The sequence below is a fragment of the Etheostoma spectabile genome, chromosome 10 (assembly GCF_008692095.1).
Source record: "Etheostoma spectabile isolate EspeVRDwgs_2016 chromosome 10, UIUC_Espe_1.0, whole genome shotgun sequence".
Classification (NCBI taxonomy): Eukaryota; Metazoa; Chordata; class Actinopteri; order Perciformes; family Percidae; genus Etheostoma; species Etheostoma spectabile.
The window spans coordinates 8,202,003-8,221,158 of record NC_045742.1 but is presented as its reverse complement, the minus strand read 5'-3'; the positions used below and the strand labels follow the sequence as shown (position 1 = coordinate 8,221,158).

The following is a 19,156-nucleotide window of genomic DNA, read 5'->3' as shown; positions in this document are numbered from 1 at the left end:
AAAAAGAAGCTTTTATCAGTTTGTATTTTTCGTCATTATTCATCCTAAGTCAGATCTTCAAACTCTAAAGGAGTGAAAGGATGATGGATATTAATGTTTAAATGCAGAGTGCTGCTCATCTACTTATTGTAATGCTATGACCTGTTGTGTAGGGTCAGCGCACTGCTTTTACGTTCACAGGGAATTAGTACATTTTGTGGGACAAAGCCGTCCGTCTTCAGGTGCTGTTGCAGAGAAGGTTTGATGTGCGGCAAGCTGCTTCATTACCGTGTATAGTGTAAGGGTCCTCAATCCTGATTATTTCTAGTGGAGCACTGAACACTAATTTAGCTCCAGCCACATCAAAACAAGCCCCCCAAACTGAGTAATTAGACTTCTCTACATATCATCTGCTGTGACCTGAAAACTCATCTCCTCAATAAACACTTTATCTCTCCACTTCCTGTCTAAACCACATCCTCCTCCAAGCACATATTTTCCTCCTGTAGTTTCAGAGAAAAAGCCCTGCTCTTGTCGAGTTTCTTTTTTTTTCCAAGCACCTTATAGTGTTCTAGCAATTGAAGATTATTCCACTAATGTCCCTGTATGTTTCTCTGGATAAGATCTGTCAGGTAGATGCCTACTTTATATTTAACATGTACTACACCAGGAATTCCTCAAAGAGATTTTTTTTTTTTTACAGTGTCCTGGCCAATTGAGGCAGAAATAACAATATTACAAGCTAATGACATGAAAATATCCCACTAGATCACAATTTAACAGAAATGGGATTATAAAACCATAAATAAAATTGCCAATAAGAATCATATAAAAGATAACATCCTGGAAACAAAGTGAGAAGGCACTTTAAAATCAACCTAAGGGTAATCTAACCATCTGACCACCAATGTAAGTAAGTAAGAATGATATCAAACAATATATCAAACAATAAATGAATTACACCAAAAGATCCAGACTGTAATCCTTCCACAATTGTACTTTGTAGTTCTCTCAAATAGCCGACAGAAAAGGGGGAATACAGTTTCTGCAGCAATGATTTAAATTCTCAGAAAGAGTCTTGCAATTTTAAATGTAATTGTCAGTCAGAGGGAGCAGCATGCAAAACAGCTTTTCTACCTAGTTTGGGAACTGGTAATAATAATATAAGATGAGGAAAGAAAAAAAGCCCCTGCATGTCCTTCTCTCACTCAAAAGCCAGTTGCCTATAAAGATTATCATTCATGAAAAGATGAGTTATACTGCTTATGTAATATTTATATATATTTATATTTATAATGATGACTCATGTGTGAACTGAAAGAGGGTTAGAGGGGTGGGGGCAGGGTGTAGCGCTGTGACATGCTCTGTGTGAGCATACAAGCAGAGTTAACAACTGTCTGACAAATTTGTGTATAAGCCACCTGATTGATGTCCATGCTGTTGTCACAGGTCAGAGGTCGAGCCGATGTCAGGTCGTTGGAACCGAGGAAAGTGGAAATGATGCCGTTCTGGTCCACCTTCCTGATTGTGGTGCCATCAACAAAATATATCAGGCCATTCTTGCCCACAGCGATGCCTGTCGACATCAGGTAAGAGGAGGCAAAAAGAAGAAAAGAAGAGAGAGGAAAAAAAACAACTTGTGATAACAGGAAAACAAGCAGATATGCGGAATCTCTGCTTGCATGACTGAGTGAACAAAACACGATGGCTACATGTGTCAAGCTTGCCTTCCCATTATTCAGGTCACTGCAAAAAGCACAGCCATCAATAATTCAAGGGCTGGTTTTCTGGTTTTAAATAATTTCTCAGGCAGAAGTGGGAAAGGCTGTATTCATACGGTATATATGCACTTGCCACGCCTTGTAACCCTCCTCTCTAAAAAAGACCTCCGGACGGCGGGTGTCAGTGAGTGGTGCGTTTGGAAGTTTTTTTGACATCGGCAATCATCAACAATCTGCACACCATTTGAGAAATGAATGAGTGAGGGAACGGAAATGACAGCTTTGGCCAATTTTAGATGAAAAGTGGTGAAAGACAGGCAGTTGCCATGGTGAAAACTGTAGACTAAGTTGTCTCAGTGATTGAGTGTCAGCTCAGAGTTGTAAGTTGCAGCCAAGCCAGTGTGGAGTTGCAATAATCATTTGTCCCAAACTGGGAAAATACATTAGCGAGCCACGCCAGCCTCCACATCGCTCTCTGCGTCACCGTGCTGCTTAATAGAGACCAGTGCCTATGGGAATTCAATCATACCTCACATGAAGGGATACTATTTTTATTTTCCACATTGGCTTTAACACAGTTTTGGGTTTGATTCTAACAACTAAGAGCCACTGATCTTAGGAACATATTTGTCAAGTGGAAGACTGTTGTATAGTTTCTGAAGGATTTAAAATGTTTTAAATACGCTTTAACTTCAGTATTACCCCCAGAGTGTGATTTCTTTTTTAATGAAGTCTATAAAAGCTTCTATGAAGGTGAGTGGTTTGGTTTGACCTGTGGCTAGGTCTGCACAAGATTGCTTTCTACTAAAACATTTACGAGTTGAGGGAGCCAACGGTGAATCCTTGGGAGCTGGCTATTTGACAGTCTGAGATTCGCAGACAAATGAAAAGTGTCACATTTGAGCAGAGTTCACCAAATGTCTGAGAGGAGAGAAGAAAATGGAGCCATCTGCCGTTTCTTCTCTGGTCTCGGCTTCCGCCCACTCCATCATTAGAGTTGCTCCCTCAGATTGCCTTCACTCAAGTCTTTATCACCCAGCGGAAGCTGAGCTATTGCAGTTGGCATTCAGAGCGGGCAACAACTAGCGCAAAAACAATTCATCTCAGCCTTTTCATCCAGAAGAAGTTATGGAAAAGTGAGCAATCCAACTACAAATGGCAAAAATGGCCATGTACTATTTGAATGTGGAAAAAAAGGTTGTGCATAGAGGGTATCAACTTGTAGATAGCTGTTACTTTGACTTTTAAAGGACTAGAGACTTTACTTTTACAGTAGCTGTTTGAAAAAAGAATTTTGAAGGATGAGCTAAACATTTTAATGGATATTTACAGGAATATCTAATATTGCAAAAAAAGCTTTATATTTCTGGAGGTTAAAATAACAACGCAATGCCAATTCACATCCCTAATTTACAAAGCTTATGAATTTTTTAGTGTGTCTTTAAAAAAAAAACTTAACAGTCCTGTTTACTTTTGCATGACCCACAATTACAATTCATCCATTAAAATCAATCAGTTGGACCAGAGCTGGCACAGACCCAAATGGAACACATAAATTAAAATGTAGCACTTGCCACTGCTAACTGAGAACCCCATCACTGTGTCCCGCCTCTCCATTTGAGTAGAACATCTTCATTAGTTTTAAACGATACCTTTGGGTCCCGTGAGAGAGGCCTCGGGAGCTTTGCCTCCATCGCCACAGTGGTTCTCGTCAAAGGGCAGGCAGTGCTCCCCAGTCCCTGCCACCACCTCTGCATTTGACTGCAGTTCCTTTGTCCCGGTTAAGGTTTTGGGTCTGTAGATCCTCCGGGAGTTTGTGTCCGACACGTACAGCTGGCCGCTTACTGGATCAGTTGCCAGGTAATACCGGTGTGCCGGGTTGTTACTGCATTCAAGACAATAACTCTGTTATAAACAATATACTTTCCTTTCAATCAGCAGGCATTGAGTGTTTTTCTTTAAATGCCCCGTCTTACATTGCAGCCAAATACTGGTAGTCCTTTACTGTAATGGTGCTAATTTACCCCTAATGTGATCTAACTCTATAATGTCTGTAAGAGACATGAAACAACATGTAAACCCCAACTGACCCCTGATGAAATGTTGCCTGATTTTCCTTATGAATTAAACATTTATAGTCAAGAATAATATTGATTCCATTATTTTTAGATAGTTAGATGGGAATTTAGAAAGGTGTATTGTTAAAATACTAATAGCAAGTCCTGCATACTATCCTGCATTCTTTTAAGTCTAATGGAATAAGGGAACCTTCCTCAGACTTTTGCATTTTTTAATTGCAATAAGGAGGTAAGAGAAGGTTAATGCCAATGTTTAATCAGGTTACCTTCTAGCATTTAAGGTTATTTTCTAAAACAGTGAATGGCTAATTAAGTGTAACTTGTTTTCCAGTCCAGTTGCAGCCTAAAATGTCAACCTTCTTATCAATTTAAAAACCGGTCCATTTTTAATGTTATGAATAATTTCCATAACAGAAAACAAAAGACTAGAGCCTTTGTGAATGAAAAATAAAAGACAGAGAAGGTTGAAAGTATGGAGCTCAAACAAAATTGGACAGAATACCATTGCAAAGGGCCTTCCAGTTTACACAGCAGAAATGACAACTGTTGTACCAGATGATTTAATGTGTTACCACTCCCCTGTGGGGAAAAGCCTTTGGAAACTACAGAAATGACTGGTTTATTTTAACAAAGTGCAACGACTAATGGCATTGCATCTGTTTCTGTTTATTTGCGTTCTTTTTACTGTCTCATAATGGATCCATGATTCAGAGAGCAACTGTGTCAAGGATTAGGAATCAAAAGGTTTCACAGCACATGACTAACTGATATTTAGACTTGTAGAAAGCCAATTAAAATGATCATTTTCCGTAGCAGTTCTTGTAAACAGATTCCAAACACTGAAAAACTATTGCATTAACCTTTTCTATTAGGGCAGAGTTGATACATGGCATGTGCTTAAGTGTCATTAAAGAGCTAAAAACAGAGGCAGTTAAAATGAAAAATAGCTTGCTTTACAGTGCAGTCATAAACATGGCTTCTCTGGTTGTACTCCAGCTTAATGGTACTTCAGTCAATACTGGTTGGCTTTGGAAGTGGGATAATGTGACAGCAAAATAAATGTGGCAATGAAGCAACTTTATAAAATGATGAAGATAGAGTCATAAAACTTGACAGCTATTATGATTCAAAGTAAATGCCCAAAATAGGTGGCTGTCATCAAGTTGTTATTAAGAATTCAGCAAGATGTATATGAGTAACTCTTTCTTTTACAGTCAACCTGCAGGGGGTGGACACAATAAATGAAACACCTGTATGACATTATGCAGTCCAATATAACAGCTCGGCAATAAATAATAACTTTATGAAGATTAAGACAGATGTATGGTGGTGATAGGCAGGCTCGCAGAGGAGCACACCTCCTTGTTCAGAGGCTGTCTGGCAGTCTAGCCCTCTTAATTCCATAGAGGAGTTGAGTGAGAGGAGGATGCTTTATCGTGCTTTATCCACGACATTCAACTTACAAAGTGCCTGAAATTATGCCGGATGTCTTTCATTTTGAATTTTAAACTCTGGTTGATTCATGAGGACTATGGTTAACAGCTCCTCAAATCTCTGCAGGGTAAATCTAGACAGCTAGCTAGTGGAACGTACACATGTTCCACCAAAACAAGTTCCTTCCTGTGGGGCTATTTTGCAGAGGAACCATTGCTAGGTTCAGCGCTTAGCGCCACCCAAGACGATTGTGATAGGTTTAAAGTACAGCCCGGCTGATTAGGCATTTCCCAATCTATTGGTATCTGCATTTAATAATAAAACTGAAGGGAAAAACCAGAGGGCACTCTACAACGTCCCTGTTCGCAACACTGATTTTGGTTTTTTGTTCAAAGGACTTCATATCTTAGCGTTTCATATCTTAAGTTTGTATTTTTAAACATTTTATTTATCAGAACTTTAATATATTTAGATTTTCATTTGTTCTGTTGTGCCAATAAAACATAGTACTGTCATATTATTTTGGTGAGAACTCATAAATGACTACAAATAACTAATATTATGGAAATCTGTGTATGTTTTCTAACAAGTTTCTGGATTTTTTTATATATATATATATATATATATATATATATATATATATATATATATATATATATATATTGGCCGATATATTGGCATATTGGATTTTTAAATAACCAAATATTCGTATTCATAAAAATCCTTTACTGGTCGGGCTCTAGTTTAAAGTAATGCCAATAAAACAGAGCACATATTTCTCCCATCCCAGAATGCTGTGTGGACTGGCCAGACCTTCTGTGCAGCGCTGTGGAGGAAGGTCTGGCAACGCAAGGCTAGAGCCGAGTTGATGTTACTCATAAACAACACCTCTCACCGCCTGCGTCAGACTGCTGAGGCCTTAAGCAGCTCCTTAGCAGACACACACAGCGTAAGAAGGAGTGCTAATGTCCTAAGGTCCTTTGTTTTGACAGCAGTCAGACTATCACCACTTACAAAATGACATACTATCCTACCATACTAGCAGTTTCCTGCTTGTATCCTGTGCAATTATTTTCATACATTTCTTTTTATTTTCTAGTACAATGTTACACACCATGTGTGCATTTCAAATATGAGTGCAATTATCCATTATGGACAAATCTGTACAAGTAAAAGGTGTCTGTGTGTGTCTGTGTATAGCTATTATTTATTTGTAGTTCTGTTTGTTTTTATTTTTGACTTAATCCCTCCCTCCCTTTGCTTTATTTTAATTCTTGAGCTGGTGTGACACATGATTTTTATCCCAGTGTGAAATCAACAAAGTTTTTCAAATCTCAAATCAAAACAATGATCCAGCTGACCTGCACGTAAAGCAAGCCGATTGGTTGATTGGTTACTATAACTCTTTTTGGGAGGCGGGCTAAACACAGAGAGAAAAAAAGTAAACAGTATAGAAATTGTCTTACACAGTTACAAGTTTAAAACATGACAGCCATGTAAGCATTTCGGACTACTGCTGTGCTCGTTTGCCTACGCGAAGCATGGTTTAGCTTTCACAAGGTTCTTTGGAAAAATGCATTGAGACCAAGTTCATTTTAGTTCTCTTTTCTAAACTACTGTCTTTATATTCACACACGTGTTATTTCTAAATAAAATATATGTTGTTGCCTTTTAGCTATAGTCCATAAACAAAAAGGATAAATAAGTTGGTTACACTTTACTCAAAGGTATCTACACACACTGTCATGAACGTGTCATAAACATTATAAACGGTCATAAATGTTTATGACATAACGCTTCTTTTAGTAAGTGTCATTTAGTTTTGTCATGACAAGTTATGGTTACAGTTAGGGTTCATGTGTCATGACTGTGTCATGATAGTGTCCTGTCAGTCTGTCAGACACTGACCTATTGGTAAAGTGTTACCAGTGTCAGTGACATGACAAAGTAGGTTCATCTTTTTGATATCATCAGAGCTACATGAACCACCCCTGGAGGAAATTATGACAAAGTTTATTTTGGTGACTGATAACAAGTCACATAGCACTCCCAGCTTTATTCGTCTTTTGTGGTGATGATGTTGGGCTTACAAAGCTTACTTGATCTGATGCTGTTGTCTTAATCATGAATACAAAGCTGTTGTGTTGTAAAGTGTTGTATGCCCCTCTGGATAGGAGCATCTGCCACACACAATCAAAGTAAATGAAATTATATGCTTCACAATGGTGTTTATTGCAGCGTTTTAATGTATTGGATTGCATTGCACTGTCGATTGTACATTTACATTAACTTCATTTTTATATGTATACCTAGAAATACGTAAAATATGTAATAGCTAATAGTAATGCAGTGTGTGTTGTAGCAATTTTGTAAATAGTCACATTGCACAAAATTCCGACTGTGCTCTCTCTTTCTCTTGTGTAGATGTAATCAAGCTATAATTGGTTTGTTATAATTATACATGGTGCTAAAGGCGACTGTAAGAGAAAGAGTTATCCATCTACTAATAAAGAGGATGATACAGATGGGGATGTACAAAGAATACTAAAGCAACATGCAGGAAGATAATGCACCTACCTGTGTCTAAAGTCTTTATTTCTATGACAGGGTACAGAGGGAGCAGGAAAAGAGGAAAGATAATTAATTCAATCTTAAAAGGTTTCTTTTACTTCTCATTTTCAAGGTTGGTATTTGCCCAATCAGACAGTTGTCATCGCAATGACTCTTAAAAAGGCTATCATTCTTTCATCACAGTATCTAGTGAGGAAAAACAAGCAGCTGAATCTAAGAAAGTCAAAGATGATAGATAGATAGATAGATAGATAGATAGATATTTATTGATCCCAATAAAATGGGAAATTATAGTATCCCCTTGAAGAATCAACCCAGCCACTAGAAAAAATTAGATAATGACAATCCGTTGGCAAAAATATCTACTCCTATCTACATACATTTTTCATAGTTGGCCACTCATATTTAAATATTGATTCTACCACTTGTTACATTGGCCACTGAAGCTCGGATTTAAATACAGACTTTACACTAAAAACATTTGAAAGATGTTCAGGGAGTCCCATTTGGAGCATTTGGAGCTTTATACAACAAGCATGCATCAGACATACCAAACACTGACACCACTTGGTATTTAAATGTTTGGAAGAGACTAGCATAAAAAACAGATATTCTGCAAACAATGAAGATATGGTTGAAGAAAAATTTACTTTCCCCCCCCCTCCGTACTTGTTTTAATCTACACTGAAACTGCCGTCTAATGTGAACTAAAGTTGTCCTTAGTGTGTATTTCATGTCACACTGAATTTAATTTGGCCAACACAACCGTTTTTTCAGAGTAGTGTTTTGTGTTGTTGTCCATGTAAACAGAGTAAAAGGGTTGCTTGGAGACACAAACTATTTCTTAAACCATTATTTATCCAGGAAAGGGTTGCTGAGCATGCATGGTCCTTTACAGCAGCACAATGCTTCCCATTCATAATGTAGTGAGAGCTGATCACTGCCCAGGTACATTGGCAGGTTGCTGAAGTAAAGAGGAATGTTATTCAGTCCCTTCACCTCTTAGATTTTCATGTTTGGTCCTTGTAATCTGAACGCTAACTTAGAAACTACTTGATGTATAGCTATCCGCCAACGGTGTGGTGACTCATGCCCTTTTAAGGCAGTTTTCATATGACTGTCATGTATTTGTCTCATGCAGGATGATGTCTCAATGTACATTTAATCAACATCTGCCACTTTGTAATAAGCCAACTGGCCAAATCAGAGTCATTGCAGAGAGAAGCCAAGTTGGCATGAGGGCGTAAATCATCCCAATTACACACTGAAGACAGGATGTCTTTCCTAATTATGTAAATGGATAGGGAAAGTATTTCAGATTTCTATTGGTAGGGGAAATATGTGTCGACCATGTCATTTTAGTTTCCCTCTCCACTGGAGACTAAATGTAGAGATGTAAAGTGGGATCTAACTTTAACTGTCTGTATTTGAAAAAAAAATGGGGTCAGGAACAGCATGTTGCATGTTTTTGTTTGTTCTTGTTGAACTGGAGTTGAAATAAATATATAAAAATCAATGTAATACATAAAAAACTATAGTATTTATAAGACAAAACTCTTTAATTAAGTATTATCTTTTGTCCCACCTTTATAAAAATGCAAAAGTTAATGCTTAAACCTGTAATGTCTACTATTTGATGAAGGGACAGAGGTACAGAGTCAAACTAGGTGCAGCACGCTCTTCCTGAACAAATCCCAACGACGAGGCCTCGATCTTACCTGAGCTCCATGATACTTGTGACATTGCCCGATGGGTAGATGCGTCGGATGTAGTTGAAATCTCCGACATACAGACTTCCATCGATGCCCCACGCCAGAGCCACCGGGGCCAACAGCTTGTTGCCTTGGGCCTGCCCATTACAGCTGGGACACGAGATGCTTCTGCGCCGCCCGTTCCCCATTACAGTGGAGATCACAGGGGGCTGGAGAGAGATGAACTGGTTCTCTCCGCTGCCTTTGTAAAGAATGCCTAGGAAATAACACAGCAGTTATTTGCAGGTATGAAAGCAATATTTGTGGTTGACACTGGTAGCAGACACTGGACCTATTGTTTATCTTTATTTTAACTGGTAAGTTTCCAGTGATTCATCTCTTTTATAAAACCGGCCTGGCCTAAGACATTCAAAAGAAAATACATGCATACTCATAATAAACCTTTCACACAATAAAGAAATAGTTTGACATTTCGGGAAATACTTGTTTTGTTTCCCAGAGCTACTGAAGATGAGACAAGTATGCCTACCTAATTAATATTGTGTTTGCTTGTTTAATCCGTACACAAACAGATGAAAAAAAGAGTTTTGGTTTAATATAGAGTATTGTGCCATAACTTTTTCTATCCCTCTGCTTCCAGTCTTTATGCTAAACTAAGCCAAACGCCTCCTGGTTCTAGCTCCATTTGTAACACTTATAACTAGTATAGATCTCCTCAATGAACAATGGCAAGAGAGCAAATAAAAGTATTTTACAAAATATGAACGACAAAAAACAAAAGCCTAACCTGTATTAATTATTTCAATAATATAATCTATGAATGTAAAATAATTTTTTACGTGACTTCTCAAATATATAGTGAAACTAATTGATAGAAAATGACAAAAGTAAATATTTATTTGTATTATTGAGCTTAATAAGCAACAATATTTTGTGGCATTTAATTCACTTTAGCTCTTACTGAACACAGTGTCTGACTAATTATTGTAATCTAAGTGCCATTTCATAAATTTGGAAACTTTGGATCTACAGTAACTAGACACTCTACGTTTTAATGCTATATACTACTACTGTATATATTATAATAACTAAAACATGATAAATATGAAGTATATTCCACAATTTAAGGTAAGCGTAATCATTTTTACCCCACCATAACCCAACATTCTATTCATTTATAATCAATACAGGACACCTCGTATGTTATATTTATTGACATTTATGTCAAAGGCCTTTTAGTTTGCCTTAAGGACACATAGCTAAAATGTTTATCATTAAAGTTCAAAAGTAATGGTTAAAAAGTCTTTTATGCATGTGTATATGAGTGAAGATCAGCTTTAAATAGAGTAGTGGAACGGACGCAGCACACAGGCAGTAATAAACTAATACTTCAGTCCCTTGCATGATCATAGAACCGATTCAGTGGATTTTTGAAAACTTTAAAAAGTAGCTTTTATGCAAAATAATGTTCTTTTAACTTGCCAGGGAGCCGCTCTTCCCCAAGTCACAGAGAGGTGGTAAACATAACTACAGTGCCGTGTAATTCATCCTAATAATGGTAAATTTCATTGAGGACTCAACAAATTTGGTGACTCAATACAGATTAATATTTTAATAAGAGGCAGATATAACTAGCTTTTTTGGAGGGGAGGGGGGTACTGATATAGGGGGACTCTCTTCAGAGGAAAAACACATCAAAGGAAAAGTGTATGCTGGAAGCACTTAATTATTCACATCCAACAACTTTGAATTGGATTTGAATTCACACTGCCTCTGTCCTAATTAGTGAATCTATGACACCAATGAAGGGCCACATAATGTTGTTCTCCCACGGCGTTATCCTGTAAGCCATCGTAACCCTCGATGTATGTGAAATCGGGCATGCGACTCCACTGCTTGTCCCTTTGCTGATTAGTTCCTTTCACTGATTTAATTGATTGAAGGCCAAATTCAAATGAAGGCACGCTCTGGCGAGACTCTTGACAGGACGATCTGACCAATTCGTCTTTTGTATCCAAGAGCTTTATACATGAGCCTCTAACAAAGACAAATAGGTCCGGGGACTGCTTTATGCGTGACGCCATCAAATGCATGACCTTGGGACTTTAATTGAACTGTGATCCATGTTACTGCTCACTGAATGAAACACGCAGCGTGATGGAAACTCTAACTGAGCTGAAAGGTTGACGCAGCACCCAGAAACATAGCTACCAATAACAAATACAATATGTAATCTGACTGGAATTTGAATGTCCCTTTGGGTAATAGCTCCTTAACATTCTCTGGGAAGACAAAGACATCTCTAATATCCGGGAGCCTAATGCAGTGTGTAGGACATGGATCAGTTGCAGCAGTACAGCAGTCTAACTGTTTGGCTGACGTTCAGCTTAAAAAGAAAAAAACAAAACATTTACTGCTCAGGTCATTTTGGCAAGCCGCTGCTGTCTTCTCTATTTACACTTCCATCACAGTTTACTGTACACACAAGTCTTACCATAGGCTATTACACAGCGTAATGGAATGGATTAAATACACTAATCAATCATCAACTACCTCCCACGATGACGCCACACTTAGTATGGACAGTATACTCTGTCACTTTTATCTGTATCATGCACACAAGTTTTGCTGCTCTTAACTTAGAGTGAGTGAGGAGATAAAAGGTTTAGTTTTCTTCCCTCAAGGACACTTGGTCATGACACATTACTGCTGATGATTGTTGCAAGGATCAAGCTTGTGATGCCTCAGCTGGAGTGCTGCACTGATGGGAATTTGGCTTCTGACTACCCGGTGCCTCAGGCTGAAGAGGGGGACTCCTACAGTGTCCGGCCTAAAATGGCTTTGCAGTCATTCAGTGTTTCTATAAATATTTCTTACTTTTATTCCACTCTGTTCTGATTTTGAAGTAGGTTTTGGTGTAAAACCTATAAAACGGTAAATAAAACACATCTTATACCTAAGAAACAGCTACTGTGATTATGTGAGACGAGCAGAAATACAATTTGGCAAAGTTCTGTTTTTCTGCAGAAACTACTAACTAGTGAATCCTCAACAGATTTTGCAGAGGAGACTTCGAGTCAAAGTATGGCAGCTGAATAGATCAACCATAAGGGATGTGTGTTTGCTCATTGATTAGTATAAATTAATGTGTGGAGGCGTGTTTGAGTTTTGGAGAGAACTTTCAGAAAGTCTGAGAATCTGTTGTCTCTTTTAATCCAGGATCACTCCAATGCTGCTCCATTCAGCAAGCAGAATGTAATGGAACAGCTTTTACCACACTATTTAACACTCAGCAATAGTTAGACTCTGACATTAACATATAATTTGCCTACTAAAAGATATTGAAAACAATCCAAAATACAGTATAGATGTGTATAAAAATAAATGATTGCAAATGTGAGTCGGGCTGGGTGATATGGTCCAAATCTTCTATCCTGACATACTGTACATGTATGTAATTATTTCATAACTCAATAACAATATAGCATGTTTTCTACTAATTCAATACATAATTAGTCTATATAAAAGCCTTTTTTTGTATACTACTGTGTGAATTCTGTACTTGAAATTCTGTAAATTAAATACATTTTAAAACATGGTGGGCTGGGATTGCCTCCCCATGGCTCTAACAGACCAATAATTGTTTTTAAGGGGCACATGCACGCACGGGTGGACTGGCTAATAAAACAAAGAACAGAGAAGCTTGGTTTACATAAACTACATTTAGAACTTTAGAGCTAAATGAACATAACATGTAAGGAATTAAACATAAAGCGTCCAAATGTAAATATTGCTGCAACGCTGCTGGTATTCCGATATTGCAATAAAAAATGTGTTGAAAAATATAAATGACAGACAAAATATATATTTTCATATTAAATGAGAGTGTAAGAATATTTGAGCAAGGAGAGGCAATTTCTGTTGCTCTGCTTTATTTACATACTGTGCCTAACCCCTGTACAGTATAAAAAGACAATAATTCCTCACTATGCTGTCTCAAACTATTAGACCATTATTCTGAATACTCTCAGTTTCTTCAATTGATTCCTTTCTGAGAACCATTACAGAAGGAAATCCTTTGTTTGATAAAGGTTAATTTTAGTTATGTAGTTGGGATTAATGCTTTAATGCCGACATCACAGCTTCCAAGATGATTAATGGTACAAATGCAAAGCCGAGCCTCCATACCTGATAAAAAAAAAAAACTGGAGCGCCCTGAGCAATGTCACCTTGGTGACACATAGAGAGTACAAAGATTGGTAGGGGAGGAGCAGGAGTGTGTCTTAATTGCGCCCTGTCCTTCTTTGTTCTCCTTTGCACTGTGTCATTCTCTAATATACCACCCAGGCTCTCACTGATCCACCATAATAGAGGCTAAAAGTGGGCAGGAAACCTCTCAGTGCTTCAAATGCAGCATGTGCGTGAGCTGTACAGTAAGCACACTCCAAGATACTGAGATGCTGAACTCTGGCTGCGTCCAATTAGAATCAGCTATGTTAGCCTCGCTAGAGACAAGCTGCAGATTGAGGGGAAGGCATATCCACTTGTAATAAAGAAAAGAAGGGGCAAGAGGACATGACTAAAGCACAAACACCAGCAATTTGCCTTATCTAGTTTGACAGGCTCTGGAGTGGAAGCAGAGAGATGGAAACAGCTTTTTTTTCTGGTCTTTTTGCCACTAACGATAAAAGAAAAAAGTAGTGCGACAAGCAGGAGTCACAACAAAGAGCGATAGCAAATGTCTGGAGCTAAACTGCTGTGCAGCTGCAGAGGACCACCACTTGCTAACATGTTGGGTGAAGACATTAGTCAAGGTTTACAGCATTATGGAATCAATATTGCAGCAGCAAGGAAGGCAACCAGTGATATTTGGATTCATCTTCATGCTGTCCGAGGATATCGAACTGCATCCCTTACCCAAAAACCCACGTAGGCTATAAATCTCAAATGTCAAAAAATGGCTGAATGTAAGACTGAATTATTCAGTTTGGATTGAGAAAATGCAAGATGATTAAAATGTGTGTCGACTCCCAACCTCCGTACTTTAATGTGTGAGGACAAAGAGTGATAGGATTCCAGATTATGATACTTAAATGTGAACACAGTATGAACTAGCATATCAAAGTCGCTGACAAAAACATTTCACAGTCTTGAAGAGCTCACTGTCGTTAGGTTGAGCTAATAGGACTGCAACATGAATCTAGGCAAATAGATTGGGGTTCTGTCAGACGGCGTTAAATGAGACAGGACCACAAGTTTGCTAAACTATTTTTGAATCTTTCAAATTTAGTCAGACTTTGCAATTTAATTTTGGGGTGGTTCTGCATAAGACAAGAGGAAAGTGTCAAAATGCCTTAGGGAGGCTGCAGCATTTACTGCACAAGAAAAACTCAACACCATCTGGTTTGTTTTATTTCTGTCATCACTGTTTCCATGTACAAGATATTTGAGTCAAGTTTAAGTGATTTTTCATGCACAGTAACATCCAATTTTCTGATAAATCCAGACACCTAACTCAGCTCAGTCTAATAAAGGATACAGCATACATTAGCATATCACACGTGCTGCATCTATCTGTTGATCACAAACGCATCTCACAACAACTCCAACTGTGACGCTGCCACAGTGAAGGCTTTGGAGATCGTTGTGCTATACTTTCAGACAGGTGAGATGAAACGCAACGTACCAGCAGCAGTCAAGCTAGAGGTGTTTTTCAGTGTTCTTTTGCACACTTCACAAACTTCATGCTTTAGATGGCTTGACAGATTGGGTTCGGCAATGGGCCCTTGTATCTGTTCTTTTAATGTTCCACAAAGAAGCAGGACAAAGTGGCACCAAAGTTTGAACAAAGTAAAGGAAGACTCAGTTTCAAAAACTGTTTCTCTGACATGTTTTCCACAACAGTATCCGACAAAAGACTGTGCAATCTCAGAGATGTAAGAAGACTGTTATACATGAAGAAGACATGGGTGATATTACTGTGCAAACCCATAGAGTAATGTGGGATGAATTGTGTTGGCCCTGCCAATTGTGAGTGTGCATGTAAGATGCTATAAAAGACTATATTTAAGATATAGGCGGTAGGCAGAGGAGAATACATTCCTTCTAAAAAACACACCTCCTCCGGTTGCCAAAATATCTAAGAACAGAATAACTTCTGAGGTTAAAGCTCGGTGGACCGGGCCCAAGAGACAGTGCCTGAAGCCAGATTTATACTTTTGTGTCATACAGTTTGCAGAAAATATGAAAGTATGCTTTGTAGCTCTACCAGAGCTCATGTAAACCCTACATAAATATAACTACACATCAGGGCTGGAGAGATACCACATAGCGACCACAAGAATTGGGATTGGTCAGCATGAGCTGCATGCATTTTCTCCCATGTGTTCCTTATGCCAGAGATTAAGAAAAATACATGTAGCAATTTAAAGTAAATATCAACTCCATGAATACATATAAACAACATGAGTTTTTTTTGCACAAGTAACCACAAAAAACACATTATTAGTGTGCTGTTGAACCAGTGAATCACATTGACCTCTCCTCCCTCACCGGGGCTGGTGGGGGCTTATAAATTACTAATATGTATCCTCAAACTGAGGTGATAAATACATACCATTTTATAATAATTGTATATTGTGTCACTTAGGAACCAAGGGCTCTATCTTGCACCCAGCGTAATTGACTTTGTACACCGACGCATGTATTACTCCTATTTTGCAGCCGACGCACAGTGGACTTTTCCCTCCACAGATGCACGTCAGTAAATTAGGGAATGAACTTGCACTCCCGGGGGCTGTTCAGCAAAAAGAGGAGGTGTTTTCAGTACAAATGCTCCCTGGTTCTATTTTGCAGTTTCAGAAAACAATTCCACCACAGACCAGGGAAAACCTAGTCTAAAGTCAGTGGCGCGTTATTCAGATGCTATTTTAAGGGCACATGCCATAATGGAAAGTGTGCACACCGTGCATACACTTTTGCTTCTCTCATCTCACGGACCCAGCACTTCCCCGTTACCCCGATACAAGGAAAAATAAATATTATCCAAAATACAAGGAAAAATCTGAACTTGTTTTACACAACATTTCCATGAATAATGGATTTGTTGATGACATACATGAAGAAATATTAGAGGACTTAAGGAGATGTGATGTCGAACTGCATGTGCCAATGCCACTTAACCCAAATTCCCCAGCAGCAGCATGGGAGAGGAGAGACAGAAGAGCTGCATCGTCTGTAGTGAGGTAATCTCGGTCCAATGTTAGACTACAATGCAAAAATATTACCATGCATTCATAACCTCGTGATAAAGCGAGAGTGAGCCCAAAACCTCAGAAAGTATGTTTGACATTTCTTTATTTACATTTTGTCAAAAAGAAAAATAAATACCAAACCTCCTTGGCTGTGAACCACTCCTTGCGTGCGCCCATAGATGTATTAAGAGTGTGCGCCTACCAAATCCACCATTACTGTATAATAGCAATCCGCCATGGAACAAGTCTACCTGCTTTTAAAAGGAATGTGCGATAACACTCTGATTGGTTGCTTGCACGTTATGACCAACCCACACCTATGAGTAATGTCGCAGACCAACCCATTCTAGATTTGCGTCGGGAGCAAGAGTCATTTATCCCGCCGGTATAATAGAAATGGCGCCCACGATCCGCCCACAAAGCTACTTGCGTTTGGCGTTTCATACTTGGGTTTCAGATCGTTAAAATAGGGCCTCAAGCCTTTGCAGAACTTTGAGCACAAGACATTGCACCGGAAAGAAAATAAATGCATTTTGAAGTTATTTATCCATCTATTGCACAGAATCCTGGTGTGATTCACACCAACTTCATATTAACACAAGCAAAACTTTGGAAATCTTTGTAGATCCCAGATCAGCTGGAGACTAGATCCCTGTATTCATTCTTTCGATATGGTCAATTCTTCGATATGGTATTACCAACTGGTTTGGGAATTTGACAGTAAAAATCTAAAACTCTAAAATTTTAAATCTGGTTAAGACGGCAGGCAAAATTATGGGAACACCTGCACCTCTCAACCTGAAGTTTTCTGAAGTATGGCTTTTATCTTCTTTTAGTGTAGAAAATGGTAAATCTGCAGTTTGCACAGCCCTTTGAGTAGCCCATATGTTGACTGTAGATTTGTCTTTTAATTGCTTTTAGCCCTGTGCTTGTCGTTGCGTCTGTAACTTTTGCAGCAAAGTAAGTTACTCAGTGTCCAAAACGGATTTCTCCTTAGGGAGACTAATAAAGGTACTTTGACTTTGAATCCGAGTGACACAGTAATTACTGGCAATTTCACAGTGATTTGCACTTAAGTGATGATATATGCTGACTGCAAACCTGTTTCCTGATAACAAAGTTCACCTAAATGTGTACATCTTTTCTGCAATTTGAGAAATTGACTTAATTTCCGCTCTATTTCTGGAGTGAAAATACAGAAAAGAGTGATACTCCTACCTCTTAGGTGACCAGTACGACCTCTAAGTGAGTGAGTGTAGGCGTAAAATCCAACTCTGAAGAGTGGAAGTTTGTGCAAAGACATACTAGGTAGTGCTGAGTGTTGTTGTGGGGACGTCAACATTGTTATTATTGCATATCAGGTCATTGACTCCCCTACCGATGGTCACATAAAGGAACATGGCATCTTAGAATTAGATTTTGCACCACAAAAAAGACACTGATAACTTTGCACTTCCTTGAATCTATCTCTACGTTTAAATGAAAAGTTATGGTTAAAACATTTATCTTCCTCAGAGTGATGGAAGTTTTTCTCCGACCAATGACTTCTGAAAACTAATGACCTGATAATGACAAAAAATAGGGAAGACTTAAAAAGACACTTTTTCAAGGCAGTTTATGCAAGCTGCATGCAAACACATGTGGTAATGCCAAACTGACCCACACGCTACAAATCTGTTATGTGACTGTCTAGAAACCAACAACTAAGAAAAGATGGATTGAGAACAACCGGTCCACATCTAGTAATTATATCAGCTGTAACATTCGCGGTGCTTTACGTTTTCTCTTCCAGAATTAATGGGAATGTGGTTGAATCAGAAGAAAAATCAATCATAACTATGCCAGTCGTGATGCTATCACTGTAGGAAACAACAAAGAAAGTCCCCAGACTCAGTAGCTCTGAACACACACAAATCTAGCTGGAACCAGAAAAAAACATGACTACAGGTGTAATTACCAGTCTCTCAGACGCATTTGTTGCTTACACCAGCTCTTACATATTCTGTTAGATGCCAGTGAAATAGAAGAAATCCTATGACATTTGGAAATCTGATTTGGTTATATCTACAGTATCCATCTACAGTTTACACCCACTTATCTGGTATGTATCTACAATTTTGCAAATATATGCAATTAAGCAAGTTTTACTAATCCTTGAGTACATTACATCATTCATTAAAAATCACACACACAATAAATGCCCACACAAACAAACAAATTCCAATTTGACAGTGTGAGACCAAGGTTTCCGCTGAAGGCCACATGTAACCTTGACTATTCGCAAGATGAAAAGGGACACAAATTGTGTTGGACAACTGGAACAACGATTGTGAGCAGCAGTGGATTTAATGTCAAAACAGCAGTCTGGCAAACTGACAATGCACACTACCCTGAGGCCCACTCCTTAT

General features: G+C 38.4%; 1 protein-coding gene and 1 long non-coding RNA gene across 8 annotated transcripts in view; one reads left to right on the top strand and one right to left on the bottom strand.

Annotated features, from left to right (window-relative positions):
- The window catches only part of si:dkey-237h12.3 (teneurin-3), a 150,833-nt gene that overhangs the window by 13,120 nt on the left and 118,557 nt on the right, over positions 1 to 19,156 (bottom strand). For 5 of the 7 annotated variants that reach the window (XM_032527549.1, XM_032527551.1, XM_032527553.1 and 2 more), the window contains 4 exons: positions 9,502 to 9,751; positions 7,790 to 7,810; positions 3,353 to 3,585; positions 1,401 to 1,555 (listed from right to left, as the gene is read on the bottom strand). In XM_032527549.1, coding sequence (XP_032383440.1) covers positions 1,401 to 1,555; positions 3,353 to 3,585; positions 7,790 to 7,810; positions 9,502 to 9,751 — 659 coding nt within the window. The remainder of the gene's footprint in view (positions 1 to 1,400; positions 1,556 to 3,352; positions 3,586 to 7,789; positions 7,811 to 9,501; positions 9,752 to 19,156) is intronic. The other 2 variants (XM_032527552.1, XM_032527554.1) reach the window with 1 other exon arrangement.
- Positions 5,350 to 17,222, top strand: LOC116696534 (uncharacterized). Its single transcript, XR_004333762.1, has 3 exons — positions 5,350 to 5,360; positions 15,196 to 15,201; positions 17,084 to 17,222. It is a non-coding gene; the product is annotated as an uncharacterized LOC116696534 (long non-coding RNA).